This window comes from Hippopotamus amphibius, chromosome 4, assembly GCF_030028045.1.
Source record: "Hippopotamus amphibius kiboko isolate mHipAmp2 chromosome 4, mHipAmp2.hap2, whole genome shotgun sequence".
Lineage (NCBI taxonomy): Eukaryota > Metazoa > Chordata > Mammalia > Artiodactyla > Hippopotamidae > Hippopotamus > Hippopotamus amphibius.
This window is the reverse complement of record NC_080189.1, coordinates 176,049,652-176,069,175: the sequence shown is the minus strand read 5'-3', so window position 1 is coordinate 176,069,175 and position 19,524 is coordinate 176,049,652. Positions and strand designations below refer to the sequence as shown.

General features: G+C 56.2%; 1 protein-coding gene across 1 annotated transcript in view; it reads right to left on the bottom strand.

The window, feature by feature from the left end:
- RIN3 (Ras and Rab interactor 3) overlaps positions 1 to 19,524 on the bottom strand; it is a 125,269-nt gene that overhangs the window by 22,100 nt on the left and 83,645 nt on the right. Inside the window, exons 4-6 of the mRNA XM_057733235.1 lie at positions 17,020 to 17,092; positions 8,837 to 8,928; positions 349 to 1,887 (exon numbers count right to left, since the gene is read on the bottom strand). Of these exons, the coding sequence (XP_057589218.1) occupies positions 349 to 1,887; positions 8,837 to 8,928; positions 17,020 to 17,092 (1,704 nt within the window). The remainder of the gene's footprint in view (positions 1 to 348; positions 1,888 to 8,836; positions 8,929 to 17,019; positions 17,093 to 19,524) is intronic.

The following is a 19,524-nucleotide window of genomic DNA, read 5'->3' as shown; positions in this document are numbered from 1 at the left end:
ATCTACAAAATAAGAGGGTCCATGCCCTCTAGGGTCCCTTCATCCCTGAAACCACCAGATCTCCTGCAGAGACTGCCTCTGGCCCTCAGCAGCCATGCGTGTTAGCGCTTCTTTTGTCGCTAATCGCTCCTGGTGACTTGTCTTCCTAATACAACCAGGAGCATCCTGAGGGTGGGGTCCTGCCCAGCCCTTAGGTGGTTGAGGGTCTGCCATCTAACTGGCCACATGGGCCAAACTTGGAAGGAAGAGGCAGAACAGCAGAGGGGTTAGTTCGTGGAAAGGGAGGATGGTCTGGAATTCTCCCTGGCTCCCACCCGCTCCCAGCCCCTGCCAGGGATGGGGACCGACCTAGCTCCTCCTCGGAGTGCAGGGTGGGGTCCACCAGGGCCTTGAGCTCAGTGCTCTGCAGCAGGTAGCTCTTGAGCTGGGTCATCATGGTGCGGATTTCTTGCAGCATCTCCGTGCTGGAGGTCTGGTGCGTCATCATCTCCAGGCTGTACACTTTGTAGTCCTGCACCAGGTTGCCGAAGTACGAGGCCTTGTCCTGGGCCAGCTCCACCACCTTCTTGTACAGCTTGCGGTTGTTGGAGAGGAAGGCATTGAAGACGCTGGAGAAGCTCACGAAGCTCAGGCGGTGGCGTGCCTTGCCCAGGATCATCGACGACTTCTTCTTCACACCGGGGCTGCTGAACTGCTCCAGCTCCTCCTCTGTGCTGCTGGTCGAGTAGGAGTCCTGGTCCGCAGCCGAGGCGGGCACTCCCAAGCTGTCCGAGAGGGAGGCCAGGGAGCCCTTGAACTCTGGGGTGCTCTGGGGTCGGGCCCCAGCCCGGGCACGCGGGCTCTGAGTCCTGGCTGGGGAGGCAGGACCTTGACCTTCTCCAGGTGGAGCAGGCGTGGGGTTCTTGGGGGCCTCCAGGGGAGCTGGGAGGACCGAGGCCAGCTGCCGGGAGATCCGTTTCTTCCTGGGAGGTGGGACTGGGGCTTGGCGGATCTTCCTCGGAGGCTCTGGCATGCTGCCCGGATCTTTGGCTCTGGCTGCTGCTTCCTGGCCTTGCTCTGTGGTTCTCTGAGGCCTGTCCCCAGGGCTGTCTGAGGTCCCCTGGGGAGGCGGGTGGAGCGGGGATGCCCTGGAAAGAGCCCCCGGGTCCCCCTGTGCTGCTGCCCCCTTGTCCGCCTTCCCTGCGCTCTGGTCCTCCAGGGAGACCTTCTCCGAGATGCGGCGTCTGGGAGGAGCGGCGGGGAGGCTCTTCTTTGCAGGCCCTGGAGGGGCGGGGGCCTGCAAGGGGCTGGGGGCGGCCCCCGCCTTCATCTCTTCCTCCCTGAGGGGGCCCAGGCCTGAGAGGGAGCGTGGGAGACTCTCACAGGCTGTCATGGGTGGCTGGCTTGGAAGCTCCGGGGTGTCTGGGGCATGGGGCGCCAGGTGGGGGGCAGAGGCTGGGGGAGAGGGAGGCGGGGCCTCTGGAGGCAGGGGAGCAGCCGCTGGGGGAGAACTGGGCGAAGGGCAGGCGGGAGCAGGGGGAGGAGGCCGGCTGAAGCCGGGGGGATGGAGAGGGAGCGGTGGGGGAGGGGGCGCTGGGCGGCGAGGGGCCCACCGGGAGGTGGGGGAGGTGGCGTCAGAGGCGGGAGGCAAGGGGCACGGGCGCGAGGGCCAGCTTCCAGGGGGTGGCTGGTCGGCGGGCAGGCCGCGGCCACAGTCCTCGATGAAGATGGGGTTCACAAACCACAGGTGGCCGTTTCCTATGGACAGTTCGATTTCACACGAGCAGTTTTCGAAATGGGCGGAGGACCTGAGGCTGGAGGTGGGGGGCGCTCCGGGGGCTGGGTCTCTTGGGGGCTCCGCTGGGCTCCCACCTCCTCGCCGGGGGTTCAGCGAGGAGTCCCAGAAGCCTGTGCAGATGAGAGAGGGAGAGGCCGTCAGTCCTGAAGCCGGGCCCCGGGCCCGGCCGGGGTGGTGTTTGTGGGCTGCGTGGAGGCAGGGCCGAGGGAGGGCCGGCGCACTGTTTGCTTCACTGCTCCGAGGCTTGTTTTCCCCTCTTGGACTGTTTTAAACCTCTCCCACCACTTCCTGCCTCGGGAGGGGAAGCCCCACGCCATCCTCCCCTGCGGTGCTGGGGTGGAGCCAGGACGGCGCTGGTGACAGGCTCAGCTTCAGTCCTGTCCCCTGGCGTGTGACAGCCCCCCTGGGGGGAGGCACCCATGACCCGGGGTGCGGACACGTGTGGGGGTGCAGGAGGCAGAACCCTGGAGCGCCTGATGCTGACTGGCTGGGGGCTCTGGGGCAGGTCACCGGACCTTTCTCGGCCTCCCTCTGGTCGTCTCTAGAAAGGGGTCCTGAGAGAGAAGTTGCTTTGGGCCTGTTTTGGCCACAGCAGTTGTCATAGCAGGAAGAAAGAACTGTGGATTGTAGCCAGTGAGCTCAGACCTGACCATCTGAGTGGGGAACGCCTGTCCACTGCAAAAGGATTCTGCCTCTGGTCAATCTTGGTGTTAAAGCAGGAAGCTGTCCTGTGCCCCCAGCTCAGAGAGACTCCTGCACTACTGAGCTGAGTCCCAGCACACACCTTTCTCTTGACTCAGCCTGTGGCAGTGGCCACCACAGCAGGCCTGTCCCTCTCCAGGCACTGATGGTCGGGGCCAGGCATGTTCTAGGTTAGGGGCACGGGAGTCCAAGCTGAAAGGGCGCTAGGATTGCCCTTGACCTCTCAGTACCAAGCCCTGTGGAAAATCTGACGAAAGCTCGGGATGCTCCCAAAAGGCCACAGGGGCACGTTTTAGGGACAAGGTCAGGTGGCTGGCAGGTTGCTGCGCGCTCACTCAAGCAGCTCCTCATGGAGGACTGGGAAACCCAGGTCTTGTTCAACTTGTTAATTTTAGAGACCCATAGTGCACATTCCTTGTTAAAGAAGGGGTCAGGCCCCCAGCCTCTCAGCCGGGGCTCTTTACCTCTGGGAGGGAGTTGTCAGTAAGAAAACTACCAAAAATAGCATCAAAGACAATACCGGGAACAAACATGCACTGCGTTCCGGCTGTGTGGGCTCCTTGCTCCACAGGGACCATCTCACCGATCCCTGACCACAGGCCTCTGGAGTAAGTCCTCAAGTTGTCCCCGTGTGACAGATGAAAATAAGAGACCCAGGGAGACGCAAGCTCACCCGGCCAGTGAGTGAGGGAGCTGGGATTTGAACTAGGTCACGCTACTTCTAAAGGCTGGGTGCTGGGCTGCTGTGTTATGCGGCTGCCCTTCATAGGAACTTGCGACACTTCCCATCCTGGTTTCTCTCCTGGTGTGAGCGACGGGGTGGCGAGCTCCCCAGAAATGGGGATGTAGTAAGAGCACAACAGGCTCTTGACAACAGAAGAAAGGAGATGTTGCAAGATGGCCGAGGGCAGCCCCGTGTGTGTGTGTATGTGTGTGTGTGTGTGTGCACGCCCGCGTGTGCGCCCTAAGGGACGGGCTCTCGCAGGGGTGTGGGTGTTTGCCACCTCGCTGGCCAAAGGGGTCAGAAACCTGATCAAAGGGAGCGGATGTAATCCCAGGACAGGGGGGCTGCCGGGAAACTGACTGAAAGAGCCGTGTGCATCCACAGGGGAGCAGAGTGGGGTTCACGGTTCAGCCCTGTCCTGGGCAGAGACCCCAAGTCTGGAAGTGTAGGGGCCAGCTGTCTCCACAGTACCAAAGATGACAAATTTTCGTGTGACTTTCCGACGTGCCAGCCTCTGTGCCCAGGCCAGCCACCACCTGCGGAGACGGAGAGCCTAGGGGGGAGGGTGCAACTCCAAGCCCTCCTGTGATCCAGGCGGGCTGGTCCTCGCGGCAGCCTGGGCCATGTGCCTCCTGGGTAACTATGACCCCTCTACGACCGGTCCATTCTCCTGGGTGCTTTGCACAGCCTCCCTGGAAGGTTTCCTAGCAAGAAGCAGCAAGCGGCCAGTCCCACCAGGGTGAGTGGGCAGCAGCCTCGTAGGTGAGCTGAGGCCCCCAAAACTCACCTCCAAGTTTCCGTAATCCCCTTCCTTTGGGAGAAGGTGGAATCATGGGGCAGACGATCAACAGAACTGCCCGCCCATGCCCGGACACTCCTATTACCACTCACCTAGGTCATGGCCACAGGCCGTCTCTGCGCCCCCACCCCACCCCCCGTCCATTCTTTTTCCCACCCTCTCCACCTGGCACACTCCTATGCATCCTCCCAGACTCAGGTCAAATATCAGCTGTTTGGTGGAGCCTTCCTGACACATTCAGGCCTCACCTACACTCCCTTGCGCTCCCCAGCCCTGGTGCATACCGGCAGGAGAGACCAGCCCTAGGACTGTACTTCTCTGGCTTCATCCTGAACCAGGCGAAGACGTTTAAAGATAAGAGGTGAAGAAGTGAGGAAATGAGAGGAGGGAGGCAAAAAGGAAGGCACAGAGCTCCACAGGGGATGGACCACCAGCCGGACCGTCTGCCTCAGGACAGCGGGGGGCTGGGGGGGTGTGTGTGTGTGCCCATCACGCACAGAAAAAAAGAACACATTTCCCACTGCTCCGATGTGCATTCCTACAAGAGTAGAACAAACAGTGGGGTTCAGGGAAATGGGCCCGGGGCCGCGGTGACTAGAAACTGCTCTTCTTCCCCTAAGATAGGCCTGGTGGTTGCACCCCACAGGGCAGAAGCCTCAAAGCCAATGCCGCTCTGAGGGGTGGGGGAAGCTGGGACCTGAGGAGCTGCACCCTGAGCTCTGGGGGCCTATTAGGGAACTCGGTGGCAGTGTATGTCTTTATGCTTAAAAAACAAAGAAGTAAGGAACTTTCTCTGCAGCCTACAGAATGCCAAGGCCAGGACAGAAGAGGAACCCTGTCATATAAGCCTAGTGGGTGGCCCGGCTGTGGGCGTCCGTGCCCCATGGCGCCGGGCCAAGCTCAGCTCAGCAGCCGCAGTTTCCCTAACGGCCTACGCCCTCACTGCCTCTGTGCTCCCCTCAGACCGGGGCAGGTGTTTTGCTGGCCCTGCGGCCTCCTGTGTCTCGGCTGGGGATGGCTCCTGCCAGGTGTCCACTTTCTGCAACCCTCAGGGGTCCTGGGCCAGGCCAGGTGCTGGGCTGTTGACCTTGAAGGCAAAGGCAACAAAGGTTTCACACCTGAGGAGCCCTGGGCTACTGGCAGAACAAAGAGGGGATAAGTAAATGCGGCCAACTATTCCAGATGCCATAGAAACAGCTAGAAAGTTTGATGGGATCAGTGGGTGAATGTTTTTGTGGTATCCCAGAGACTGTTGGACAGCCATTCAAATTAGACTTTTCAATCAATTTTTGATAACTAGGAAAATTCTCATTATATAATGTAAAGGGAAAAGCAAGTTACATGCAAACTTGGAAGAGCTACAGAACATACACTTTTCCTAAACATATTTTAAAAATGTTAAACATACACGTACTGCAAACATGTCTGAGAACCTCTGCAAATCCGACCCCCTTCTATCACTGCTTTCTCTAGATTCCTTTTGCACTTAGAATCAAGTGCATATAATTTAGTGCCAAACTGTTCCCTATGCTGGTTTTGTGGCCCCAAGCTTATACCTACATAGCCCTTTCGAACGTTGGCTCTTCCAAGGCCAAACTCAGACTTTCTTACATCAGCTCATGAGCAAACGTTCTGAGCAGTCACAGGGTGCTGAGCCTGCAGGTCAACAGCCCCATTTCAGCAACCTCATCCCTGTGTGAACAGCAGGGCTTGTGCAATGATCTGGATATTTATGACATTCTATCCATTTTGTAGAAAGCAAGCAGAGTGCCAGAAAAAGAAAAATTGCTGACACTAGTGATAGAAAACACGTGTGCCTCAGAAACATCCCAACTGTGAGGTCATCAGGTGGGAATGCGGGGCGGGAGGGGGGGGGGCGGAGTCAGAGCCTGGCGGTGCAGGAGCCAGGAGCGGGAGCGGAGCGGGAACCAGGGGTTAAGCAGGAGGCTGAGCTGTGTGCAGAGAACAGCGGCCGCTGCCCGCAAAGCCCGGCCGACCTTCTGCTCCTATCACGGAGATTCCCTGGCACCCTTTCACTAAATCCCCTTTTATCTAAGCTGGTTTCAGTGAGTTTTACTTCTTTCCCGCGAGTGCCTTGCCTAGAACAACGTGTGATGCCCTGGGCACAATGCCTGGTGCATCCGGGCCCTTGGCAAGTGCTGCCCTTTGTATATTTATCATCACAACTGCAGGTGAAGGTCGGGGAGGTCTGAACATCTCAGAGCCCACGCCTCTGGCCTCTGACAGGTCGTGCCCTTTCAGCTCTGGGTCTCCATCCATTCTGGGGATGGACTGAAGCTAACCCTTCCTCAGCTCCAGGGAAAACCTATTCTGGTGAACCTCACTTCCGACCTCCAGCCCTTGGGGACACCAGGCCTGATCAGAACCCTCTGGTTCTTGGGACTTCCCTGGCAGACTCGTAAGTAAGACTCTGTGCTTCCAACGCCGGGGGGCGCGGGTTCGATCCCTGGTCAGGGAACTAAGATCCCACATGCCGTGCAGTGCAGCCAGAAAAAAAAAAAAAGCCCTCTGATTCCTTAGCTTCAACGTACTCAGATTTCATTTAAATCCCCTTCTCGTGGAAGTGAACGCTGACACACAATCCGAACTGCCGCTTGCTTCCCAAAGGGCACCTCCCCTCTCACTTCCTCAACAGGCCCCAAGTCAAGCTCACCCAGGATAGAAGGGCTTGTCTACTCCAGAAAGGAATGTGTCTCCCCAGAGGAGTAGCTTGTCTTTCCCATAGCCGTTCCTAGGGCTTAGGGGCAGCCCCGCTCCACGTTTCCCGCCCCCCCCCCCCCACGCCCCCTGGGTGACAGGAACCTGGGGGGCCCTAAGGCTGTGGGTCCCAGGGACACCTGCCTCAACCCACCCTCAGTGAGGCTGCAAAGTGACCCTCCCCAGATGGAGCTCATGCATCTCATCCAAACTGGCCACTGACTGCTCGTTGCAAAAACAACTGAGAAGGTGATGAGGTGCAGCTGAGGGGCAGTGGCGGCTGTGCTGGGAGTCAGAAGCCCTCGGTGCACCTCCCAGCTATGCTCTTGTCTGCCGGAAGCATCTTGGACAAGTTTCTCAGCTGTGCTAAGACTTGATTTTCTCTCTTTAAAATGGGGATGCAAGGATTACACAAGATCGTGCCAAGGGCGTGGCAACGAGAGCATCACCTGTGACGTTTTAGACTTCAGGAGGGGTGTCATTTGGACTGTGTGAGTTACGAGACTCTCACTCATCCCACTTCCAAGCTTCTGGAAGGGTAAGAACACAGCCGCTATAATATCTTGGGCTGAAGTTCAGTGTTTACTCCCAATATCAACTGAAAACTGGCCCGGAGGTTTATCGACCTGACCTAGGAGAGCCTGGATAAGGAGTTTCGGGGCAGCGTGAACTAGTGGGTGTGGGCTGCAGCCCAGCTGCCTAGCCTTGCATGGACCCCGTGACACTGGACTTGTCACTCAACCCGTCATGTCTGTGTCCTCTGCCATAGAGTGGGATCACAGTAACAGAACCTGCTTTACAGGGTTGTTTGAAGATCTAATGAGTCAATACAGGTAAAGAGGTTAGAGCGCAGTCAGTGCTCATTAAATGCTGACCTCCGAGGGCCTGGACTCCTCCTATTTTCTGGCCTTTGACCATGAGCCACCTGTGGTATCTCCTGCATTGTTGTCCAGAGGCCCCCCCGGGGGGTGGACGGTGGCTGGCCTGGGAACCAGGGGGTATCTCCTCTGATCCCAGGTCTGCCTCTAATTTCCTCTATGTCCTGGTCCCACCCCCTCCATCATCCCTTCTCTGTTCGACCAGCTCTGGTGAAAATGTACTGCTGTGTTCCAGGCACCATGCTCAGCCATGCGTGGTGCAGGTATGGTTTAGACCTTTTTTTTTTTTTTAAATTGAGGTATAGTTGATTTACAATATTATATTACCTTCAGATGCACAATACAGTGATTCAAAATTTTTATAGATTATACTCTATTCGAAATTATTAGATAATATCGGCACTATTCCCTGTGTGGTTTAGTCTTCATAAGGACTTATCAACTGCTTTGCTCATAACGTGACCTGGCGTCTGCCCAGGACTGGGGGCCCGTAGAGGCGGCGGGCCTGGCTTCCGAGCGGCTCCAGACTTGGTGAGCTTGGGCTCCCTGAGGGCCAGCCTGGTGAGGCCAGGTGAGAGGTCGGTGCTGGCTCAGCAAAGCCCATCCCATGGAAAGGGCCCAGCAGACGTGAGCGCTTCGTACGATTATGTGGAGGAGCTGGGATCAGAAACACTCTTGTCTTTTCCTCTCTCCCCTCATCATCCCTCAAGAGGTCAGAAGGATGAGGGGCAGGGTGGGTGTGTGGAATCAGATGGTTGGGCGGGGGGCAGGCCAGGGGGAGGGGCACACTCTAGCTCACCATCACGTTCATGCTGCTTTACCTTCTGATGAGGGCGGGGCTGGGGGCCAGGGCTGTGGCGGCTGCTGGTACCCAGGTCTCTGGCCATCGCTGAGAAGGCCCCTGGCGTTTGGTTCAGCGTCTTCCGGGCCAAGCCCTGGCACCCGGGCAGCCTGTGCGGGCCCGGACCAGCCCCGGCTCCCTCAGACCCAGCAAGGCTGTGCATCAGACCTCCCGACAACTGTTAAAGGAGCCGCTCTGAGAAGGGGGAGAGTCTCCCTGCTACAGGGGCTCGGCGCCTGGGGCAGGGGTGTGGGTGGTCCCCAGGGAGCTGGGACTCAAGATGCAGCTCGGGCTCAGCCTGAGGGGCCGTCCCTCTGCACAGGCGGTCAGCAGGGGCCGTCCAGGGGGCCCATTTCCTAAAGCCTGGCCACCTCCCCTGACCCCGGAGCGGACTTACCCAGGCCCAGGTTGGAGATGGTCTCGAGGTCTGTGAAGCTGCTGGCCTCAAGGATGGCCTGGGGTAGCCTCAGCGTGAAGGGCAGTAAATCTCTGTGGAGACACCAGGCTCAGAGGTCAAGTCTGGGGAGGGATCTGTGGGTCCATCCTCGGCCCCCACTGCCCCCAAATCCTCAGCCCATAAAGGAAGAACGCTGGCAACCCTGCTGGCTGCTGGATCTCCACACAGACTGGAAACTTCCCTGGGGCCAAGGGGCGGAGTCCTGAGGCTGAGGGAGCACCCGTCAGATCCGGGTCCTGTCCCTGCACTGGCCCCAGAGATGCGGAGACCCTCCTTGGGCATGAGGTGGGGGGACGCTTTATCCCCAGCTTTCCTGGCCGCAGGAGTCCAGGCGGCATCCTCTAAAGGTACTATTCCAGGTAAGGTGAGTGACCCACCCTTCCCGCTTTCTGACCCTCGCTTCTCCACACTGAGATGTTTAGCAGGCCCACAGCCAGACACCCCCACCCGGCGAGCATACAGCCAGATACCCCCCTGCGAGCACACAGGCTCCCCTGACAACACAGCCAGCCAGCTCTACCTGCTGCTTTTGGTCTGAACGGGGTCCTGTTTGGAATCTCTCCAGAGATCTCCCAGAAGGGATCTAGACACCCTCCCCCTTTACTGTACAGAAGGGGAAACTGAGGCCAACAGAGGGAAAGGAAGATGTCCAGACCTGGACACACGGCAGATGGAGGACAGAGTGTGCTGAGCCCCAGGCCTCCTGACTTCAAGCTCAAGGCAGTTCCGAGAGGCCAGGAAAGGGAATTCGGCACCGCAGGGCCCCCAGGACGGCTGGTCTCAATTCTACGTCTCAGCCTAGCATTCAAGGCCCATCACAGTCTGACCCCGACTCCTTTTTCCACCCATATCCTCAGCTCTGTCCACCTTCTCCCCAAACCCTGATTCCAATCATTGAAATCCCACCCATCCAGGTGCACTGGCAGACTTGCGCGATGGCCGTCTGTCCCCAGGGGTCTTCATGGCCTTCCTGTCTGTACCGCACCCTCTACCTCCTCCCTCTGAACTACGTGTGAGCCCGGGGAGTTCCTGGAAGGGGCAGGCAGCTTTTCACGTCTCCGATGCCCCTAGAGCGCTTAGCATAGAGGCTCAAAGAGGGTTTGCCAAGTGGACCCATCTGACGTCGGGAACTGGTTTGGGGGAGAGCAGGGCAGAGACCACCTCGGATGGGGGCCGGCAGCGAGCTTCCCAGACCACTTCTGCTCATCAACATGGACTACGTGGCTTCTCAGGGTGCCCCTACCCCCTGGTGGGAAGTGTTTTCATGGGGGAAAAACACTCTGTTTATGGAATAGCAGGATGGGGAAAGTGGGAGAAGATTCTGGGCCCTTTTTTGAGTTCCTGGGGTGTGACCTTTGGCTTCTCTGTTTTCACTGGGGTGGGGGTGACCCACGGATCTCTACTTCATTGTCATAATTGTGTGATTCTGGGAATCTGAGGCCATCTGCGGGCCCTGTCAGCCCCTCTAGCCAGGCCAGGCCTGGACCCAGACTGGAGGAGTTCTCAGTGCTCCATCCCCACCCCAGGCCCTGCTCCATCACCACTAGCCCAATCTCTAATTTTGAAAGGTGCCAGAATGCCTGCCAGTGTTGCCTGTTTACTGGCTGGCTGGCTGGCCTGCCACCAGGTAAACAGGGGATTCCAAGGGTTCCTGGGTCACCGCGTATACTGAAATGGCCAGCAGAGTCGCGCAGCTCATCTGGCGCCCATCCCCGAGCACCAGGACCATCTCTATATAACCGGAGTGCGGATAATTTTTGACTCACCTTCGTGTGTGTGTGTGTGTGTGTGTGTGTGTGTGTGTGTGTGTGTGTGTGTGTGTGTGTGTGTGTGTGTGTGTGTATTCCTTATAAACTATTAAGTCCATGAAAATGCATTCACAAAAGTAGAAATTTGAAAAAATAAGATTTTTAGAATAAGCATTCTAACATTTGCCCCCATGTTCTGGTGGGTCAGCTTGTGTACCTTCTAGGGTGCAAATGTCCCTCTCCAGAGGGCTCTGTTCTAGCTGATGATGTTCAAATTTTTTTGACCATGACTGTCAGTAAGAAACACATTTGGCATCATGATGTCGTGTACACACATGCACGCACACACACACACACACAACTAAAGAGTTCAGCAAAACAAGACTTATTTCAACTACATGAGAGACATTCTGATATTTTCCAGTCTAGTTTAATTTTTCATTAAAAAAAAAAAGAGCCAGTTGGGACTTCCCTGGTGGTGCAGTGGTTAAGAATCCGCCTGCCAATGCAGGGGACATGGGTTCGAGCCCTGGTCCGGGAAGATCCCACATGCCTAGAAGCAACTAAGCCTGTGTGCCACAACTACTGAGCCCGTGTGCTGCAACTACTGAAGCCTGCGTACCTAGAGCCCATGCTCCACAAGAGAAACCACCACAATGAGAAGCCTGCACACTACAATGAAGAGTAGCCCCCGCTCACCACAACTAGAGAGAAAGCCTGCATGCAGCAACGAAGACCCAACACAGTCAAAAAAAACAAATTTTTTAAAAAGGTAGATCTTTTTTTAAAAAAAAAGCGCCAGTCATGGTCCACGAAGCTGCTTTTATGATCCCTTCTGAGGCATTTTCTAACACCAACAACTAATTCTCCAATTCTCCGGACACCAGTGAGATGTCCCACAAGTTCATTCTGACCCTAACTGCCTGGAGTCAGCACAGGCCCACAGGTCAGGGACTCAGCCCCACCACTTGGGATGCCCATTGCAAGTCTCAGGCCACCTGTACTTCTGACCGACGGGCTATTAAATCAGGGGTTCTCATGACCCCCTCCTTAGGTTTGGCAACAGCTCTCAGGGAAACACTTTACTTACATTTACTGGCTTATTATAAGGGATACAACTCAGGAAGAGCCAGATGGAGAGGCGCAGAGGCAAGGCTCGGGGGAAGGGCTCCCTTCCACGGTTCTCTGGATGCGCCTCCCTCCCAGCACCTCAATGTGTCCATCAACTGGGAGGCTGGTGGGTGGGGCCGAAAGTTCCAGCCCTTTGATCACTTATCTTCAAAGGACGGGTGACCAGCTCCATCCTGAGGCTGTCTAGGGGTGCCACCTGTGTATAGGTTAGCATAAACCCAGGTGTGATTGAAAGGGGCTTGTTATGAATAGCAAAGGACACCCCATCACTCAGGAAAATTCCAAGGTTTTAGGAGCTTTGTGTCTGGAACCTGGACAAAGGCCAAATTCATTTTTGTATTGTACTGTTACCTCCTAATGGGCTGTGACCCATGGATTAAAAGCACCACGTCCCATGTGTATTATCTCATTAGTTCTTTCACACAGGCTAGCTTTCTCTTCCCCTGAGGGGCTTGGGGTCCCCCACCCCTCCCAGGTCCTAGGAAGTTTTGGGGTGACCTGGTGAGTGCTTCCAGGATGGAAGGGCCAGGCCTCTGAGACCATATCTGTGCCCCCTCGATGCCCCACAGCTCCATCTCCTCACAGAGCCTGGGTGACTTTTGTGGTTTTGAAAGTCAACCACTGCAGAGGGAAAAGCATGAATTCCTTTCAGTTAAAATAATTTTTTTTCTTTAAGTGAGGGAGAGGGAGAAGAGAAAGACAGAAAAAACCAGCATGAACTTTGGAACCGAAGGTCCTTGTGAACCTCTAGCTCTGTTGTTCCTCGCTGGGTGTCATTTCCATCTCCTGGTCTGACAGTGGACATGGTGCCATCTTATGGGGTTCCTAGAGAAACCACGCGGCACAGCAGGGGAGCACCTAGTGGGAGCTTGTTTGTTTCCTCCTCCTGTTGGGAGCTCGGGTCAAGGGTGCTTCTTGGGGCCTCTGAACAGTGCAGACAGGCTCCTTCCCTCTGTCCCCCTAACCAGGACCACCCAAGGCAAGACTGTGGCTGTGGATTGAGGTGGATGGGAAGCAGCTCCAGACACACTGATAACAGCTTCCTTCAAAGGCGAAGAGACCCAGCCCGCCTCCCCCTCCTGCCAGGAGGAGGGTGGCAGCCTAGTCGCAATGCTGGGTGCCTGGCCCCCTCCTAGACAGGGCGGGCCCGAGGGGCTCCTCCCTTCTTTCCTCATTTAGGGTAATGGCACACATTTCATGAGGCTCCTGACTCCTGATCCCAGGCTGTGCTGAGGATCAGACCTCACCATCCTCGAAAGGGGCTCAGCAGAGCGCTCGTAGGCAGTGCTCCAGGAACGACCCAGCGTGTTCATGCTCCTGTGCCCAGGACAGGAGCCCCAACATCTCCCCCTGCTTCCCCGACTCCTCCCTGCAGTGACTGCCCCCCACCCTGCTCGGTTCCCCACTCCCTGCCCGGGGCAGACGCCTCCTCCACTGGGGTCTGGCTGGCTCTGGCACCCAGAGGGTGTCCATGCCCCCCTTGCTTCGACCCACCACCCGCTGTGGCCACGTGGTTCTGCTAAGTGCAACCTGTCCACGAGCAGCAGTGAGCTCCCAGCACCCGAGGAAGGAAGTTCCAGCATGCAGCTCCTGGGCACGGCATTCCAGGCCTTCCAGGCATCTTAACCCCCCCATCCGTGTGTCCAGCTCTCCATGAAGCCATTCCCCAGCCACTGCCAGGCCTTGGCCCACGCTATGTCCTCTACCTGAATTCTCTTCCTGTCTCCCTTTGCCTGGCCTCCACTGTCATCCTGCCCACCGAGAGGGCCTGGACTTGCCCGCACACAGAAGGGGAGGAGATGTTGCTGACGGGGACGCAAGCACAGGCATCCGCTGGGCTGCAGGCCTTGAGCAGTGTGCCAGGCAGAAGCAGCGGGGCTCAGGAGTCAGACACGCTGGGGTTCAGACCCGGCTCAGAACCGAGCTGTGTGACCCGAGGCAGGTCAGCTCCAACCGCGGCTTCTTCATTTATAACAGCAAGAAGAACGTGCTGAGTCCTTTCTGGAAGATTCGTTCCTTGCCAGGCACTCTGCTAAGCTCCTCGCAAGCATCTTGTGTCAGATCCTTGGCACGACCTGCGGCAGGGTCGGGAGCCTCAGGAAGTGAGTCTGCAGCGACAACATCCCCCCGGCAGCACCGCGCAGGGTCACAAAGAGCTCTGTGGGCAGCGCGCAGGGCACGCCTGACGCAACGCAGACACCAGGTCCACGGAGCTGCCTGCAGCAGCCGCTGCCACCGCCCCACCCGGACCTCTCGGACGCCTTTCACCAGCTCTGCGCACCTGTCACCCCGCCTCTGTGGGCATTGCTCCTGAGGGATGGCACCGTGACCCTCAGAGATCACCGAGGCCCGCTGGAGCCTCATCGCCTGCCCCAGGGGCCCTACAGAGAGCCACAGATGCCTGGGCTTGCTGGCTTGAGGGTACACAAGCCCAGCCCCGTGCCTCTGTGGTAGACACCGAGGTCTGCTTTATGCCCCAGGGCTGCCTGAGCGATCCGGCTGAGGCTGGGAGGACCCCTGCAATGGACCCTGTCCTCCTCTCCGGTCCCCATCCTGCTCCCCACTCCCTTACTGCTTCCTCCTTGGGGGCAGGTCCTTTAACATTCCCTGCACTTGGACTCTCCTCTCCAAGCATGCCCCTAGGCTTAGTAACAGCTAAGCTGTTACCATCATTTTCTTAGAAGCAGTTCCCAAACCCTGTCTGCAGACAGGCTTGCTATAAATGCAGAGAGAGAGAGAGAGAGAGAGAGAGAGAGAGAGAGAGTGTGTGTGTGTGTGTGTGTGTGTGTGTGTGTGTGTGTGTGTGCGTTATAAACGCAGATTCCTAGGCCCCACTCCAGGCCCACTGAGTAAGAATCACCAGGGTGGGCCCTGGGAGTTTACTTTTAACCAGCTCCCCAGGTGACTGTGGGACTCGGGCAGGTCCAGGATCCCTCTCTAGCACGTTCACACCATCCACCACCCAGCCCGGAGCATCGGGGTTCGAGTCAGGTTTGGGGCGGTCACCGTGAAGCAGAATCTACGCCCTCCTGCCCTGGGAGGAAGAGGCTGCGGTGGAGCCCAGCGTGTGCTCCCTAGTGAATGCTGGAGAAGCACGGGGCCCGCATTACACTGCCGGACCGTCTCAGGGCTGGTCCACACTCTCTTGCGGGGAATGTGCTGGACGGACAGGCTCCCAGCCCATGCCACAGGGGCCCCAAGTGCCCATTGGGGGGGCAAGCTCTGGCTCCAGACTGGCATGCATCACGTGGCTGTGCAGTATTTCTCAAAAACACTGCTCTGTGCAAGGCCCCGCAGGCAAAACAAAGGCACTTGAAACGAGCATCTCTGGTTTATCTCCTGCGGCCTCCGGGCGTTTGGTGCTGAAGGCGGCTGCTCATTTAGATCTTAGAATTACAGAGCCCCAGAGCTCCAGCACTTTGGGGTTCCATCTTGGCTCCCAACCCCTTGATAGATGAGGCAGTTGGGGCCGGGAGAAGTTGGGTGACTTGCCCAAGGTCACATAGCTGGGTACGGGGTCTCTGCTCCCAGCCGGGGGCTCTTCCTCCAGCAGCATCTCACTGCTGAGAGGTGGCCGTGGAACGGATACCCCCTCCCCCCCAAATATAGGCGTTCCGGGCTCTGTGTCTTGCGACCTCCCTGTGGGTACCCTGAGCGTTTGAGGGCAGGTGAACAGGCACCTGCTTTTCTGGAAGGTGGAGAAACAGCAGCCAGAAGAGGAAAGGTTGGGAGGTGACAGCAGTGTTTGGTGACTACGCCTCCAGATCTCTCCACACCCAGATGAAGTCACCGCCCCAGCACACCCTCCCGTGGCCCACCCCACAGAATTAGAAGCAGAGCACCTACTGGGTGTCAGGCAGTGTGCTGTCCCTTTAACTTACTTCTTCCTCCAGCATCTATGGCATGGGTATTATTGTTCCCATTTTACAGAAGAGGAAGGTTAGCTCAAATTCTGGGCTCTGCAATTATGTCATCATTCATTTACTCACTTACTCGAAGCACCTAATATGGGCCAAACACTAGGCTAGTGCCTTCTACTAAGGTAGAACTTCTCAGAACAGGAAAGGGCCTGAACTCTGAGAGCTTGACATGTCATAACGTACAAAGGGCCAGGGAGCCGCTGATGCTTTGCTTTGTGGGCCTAGAAGGACATGCTAGGTCATCAGAATCATCGTGGAACGTACACAGCGGGGCGGCTGTAGCAAAGATCATGGACCTTGGAGCTCTATTTTGAAACTTTGAATCGCCACACTGCCATTTACCAGGTGCACAACCTTGAGCAACTTACTTCTCTCAGTCTCAGTTTCCTCATCTGTAAAATGGGACTAACAAGTGCACTGCCCCGCCCACCCACCACAGTAGTGGTTAAGACTCTGTGCTTCCACTGCAGGGGGAACAGGTTTGATCCCTTCTGGGGAATTAAGATCAACATGGCCCAGCTGGAAAAAAAAAAAAGGGACTAACAAGAGCACTTAACGGGTGGAATGGTTCGCAAGATTTAAAAAGAAAATGGATAATGGATATAAAACCCTAGCCCTGCTCTGAGTACCTGGAGAGTCCCCACCAGGCAGCAGCTATTAGCAACTTATTATCAGCATCACCTGCTCTGTCCACGGGGTCCAGGAGGGTCCTGGTAGGTGGGAGGGGTATTCTGGGTTGAGTGTGGTTTTCACCAGAGGCAGCACAATGGTCTCTTTGAAGCAGGAGGAGGTGAGCCTGGGGCCTTGGACCCCAAGACATCCTGCCCAGCCCTGGTCAAGTCCCTGTCGCTTATGCCACTGGCTTCTGGCATCAAAGTGTATTTTAAAATTCCTGTTGACCTGCAACCAGTTCTGAATAAATAGAGCAGCTCTGAGGGTGGTTTCTAGACACCAACTCCACCCAGCAGCTGCTTCACAATCACAAGCTCTCTCCCATGGAGGGAGGTATCAGCCCTTCCTACCGCTCCTACAGGAAGTTCCTTCTGTAACTCCTCCAATGGGGCGGGTCAGGTTCACACAGGACTCCAAGCTGTCCTGAAAGCCGGAACACAGGAAGCTGGGGTGATGGGCAGTGAGCCAAGGGGGCAGGTGGTGATGAGGGAGGGGCTCCCCTTCACAGTGGCCAGGGCAATGCCAGGGGACTGTCCCCTCTCTCTGCATCCTGTGGGCTGCTGCACCCTTCCCTCTGGGGGCTTCCCTGTGACACCCCGCCCGCACCCAAGGTTGCCTTCAGATGCCCTCCTATGGGGTCAGGGCTACTCACCTACTGACACAGTAGAATGCGATCAGTCTGAAGATGTCCTCAAACACAAGAACCGAGCCTTCCAGGTATAATACTGAGGAGAGATGACAGAGGCCTTGGATGAGTGTCACTGTCAGAGGGGAGGAGGGTCCCTGGGGAGGGTGTCTCTGCTCTGTGCTCACTGTGGGTCACGGCACCTGCTGCAGTGCCTGGCCTATCGCAGCTGCATATACATCGGCTGCCCACTGGACCACAGGAAGGAGAGACATGAACTTCCATGGTGTTAATCCACTGAGATTTCAGGGGCCTCTCTATTATAGCAGCTGGTGTTACCTTAACTAATACACACTCCTCATTTTGAGCAAAATAACACAGAACACTCTAGACTGTAAAAGCAGAATTTAAAAATGTCTTGAGGGAACTCACTGGTGGTCCAGTGGTTAGGACTTTGCGCCTTCACTGCCGAGGGCCTGGGTTTGATCCCTGGTCGGGGAACTAAGATCCTGCAAGCTGTGCAGCGTGGCCAAAAAAAGAAGTCTTGAATTAAACTTTCAAGGTCATCTCCATTTGATAATCCTGAGGCGTGTGAGGGGCAGGAGGAATTCCGAGCAGAAGGACTCTTTCTCTGTTCTGCTGTGGCCTCCAGGAGGTTCACTGGTCCAGGGGTGCTGGACTGGGGCCTCTGGCCTTTCACCCAAGAACCCCAGAGCCTGTTAGAACCTCATTTGATTTGGCTGCACAAGTAATCCAAGAGGGAGGGCGACCCCACTATTTTTCAGCTCTGAGAAGGAAGAGGGATCAAAGCATTTGCCCAAGAGCCCATCCCAGGGTGGATGTGGCTCCTCAGAGGGGCAGGGTGCCAGGACGTGGCAATCAGTGCCCGAAGCTGGGGTGGACTGCCCAGAGGACAGCGTGGCACGACGCCGGGCACTGCTGCAGAGCCCCAAGGCAAGGGACCTGGACCACCTGAGCAAGCTGCTCATCACGGGCCCTAACAGCCCCCCACCCCGCCGCCTGACTCTCACTGCAGGGCTCCATACGCCCAACAGGTGATGCTCCCTGCACGTGGCACCCCACACTGTACTTTCTTAGGTCTCAGAGGGCCCAAGGAATATATATGCATCACGCTTCAGTTCCAATCTCCTGAGGTTCTTCTAGTGTCCGTGCGGCAGAAGGGGAAGGCAGGACCCGGGTTCCAGGCCTGGCTCCAACCTGGAATCGACAGTAAGACTCTGGGTACATCCCGTCCCCTCTCAGCGCCTCAGGTCCTCCACCTGCAAAGGGAAGGAGCCCTTCCAACCCTAAACACTCATGCATCTAGGTGACAGCAGTTTGCTGTCCTATTTTCAAAGCCTAGGACAGCATTCTGCTGCATTGGTGATCTGTGAGATGGTTATAGGGGATACGCGAACCAACATGTCTTGGTCTAATAGCTTTATTTTAATACATTCCTTCTTTCTATATGCTATTGCACTGTTCTAAACAGTTAACATGATTTTTTAAAAGATTACATTCATCATTTATTTATGGCAAAGAGATCATGGTCTCCCATGAGGATAGATATAAAAAATTTCAAAGAGGGGGACTTCCTAGGTGGCGCAGTGGTTAAGAATCCGCCTGCCAATGCAGGGGACACGGGTTCAAGTCCTGCTCCAGGAAGATCCCACATGCCGTGGAGCAACTAAGCCCGTGTGCCGCAACTACTGAAGCCCACGCAACTAGAGCCTGTGCTCCACAATGAGAAGCCACCGCAATGAGGAGCCTGGGCACCACAATGAAGAGTAGCTTCCGCTCACCACAACTAGAGAAAACCCGTGTGCAGCAACAAAGACCCAACACAGCCAATAAATAAGTAAATAAATAAATTTATTTAAAAAAAAATTTCAAAGAGAGTTTAAAGAAAAATATTAGGTAGATTACAGTACTTGGAGGTACCGGGAAGATGTCCGTAAAGGACAAGTCTCAGAAACATCAGTGCGTGGAATTACTACCCTCTGCGAGTTAATGGCCATGAGGCGGCCCACACCGCCACCTAGTGGTGCAGGAGTGCATCGCCCACTCTCTCCAGCACAAACCGGCCAAAAGACCTCCTGCAGCTGGGAGAGGTAAAGAGAAAGTTCTCTCTGTAAAATGGAATGTAAAGACCTTTCTCACGAATCCTTCAAGGGGGATTAGCGGTGATGCACGCAAAAAGCCTAGCCTCCTCCGCTGGGCCTGCTCAACAATGAGCAGCTTTCTTCGCCATTGAGACATGGTCTGACCTTCGCAGACACAGGTGAAACCTCTAAGATAGTCCCTCTCTCTCCTGTGCCCCTGGTACTTTCTATAAAACCTGCAGTTCCTTCAGACTTAGTTTACCCCACTCTGGTCTGCTCCTCGGGTGCAGGGACCAAGGCTCATTCATTTTTGCAGCTGGGGCCAAGCACAGTTCTAGACATAGTGGCCCAACCACCTCTGCACTATGAAAACTGTAAATCTGTCAAAACACAAGAGATAGTCAAGGTTCATGTTTGTTTCCTTGTAACC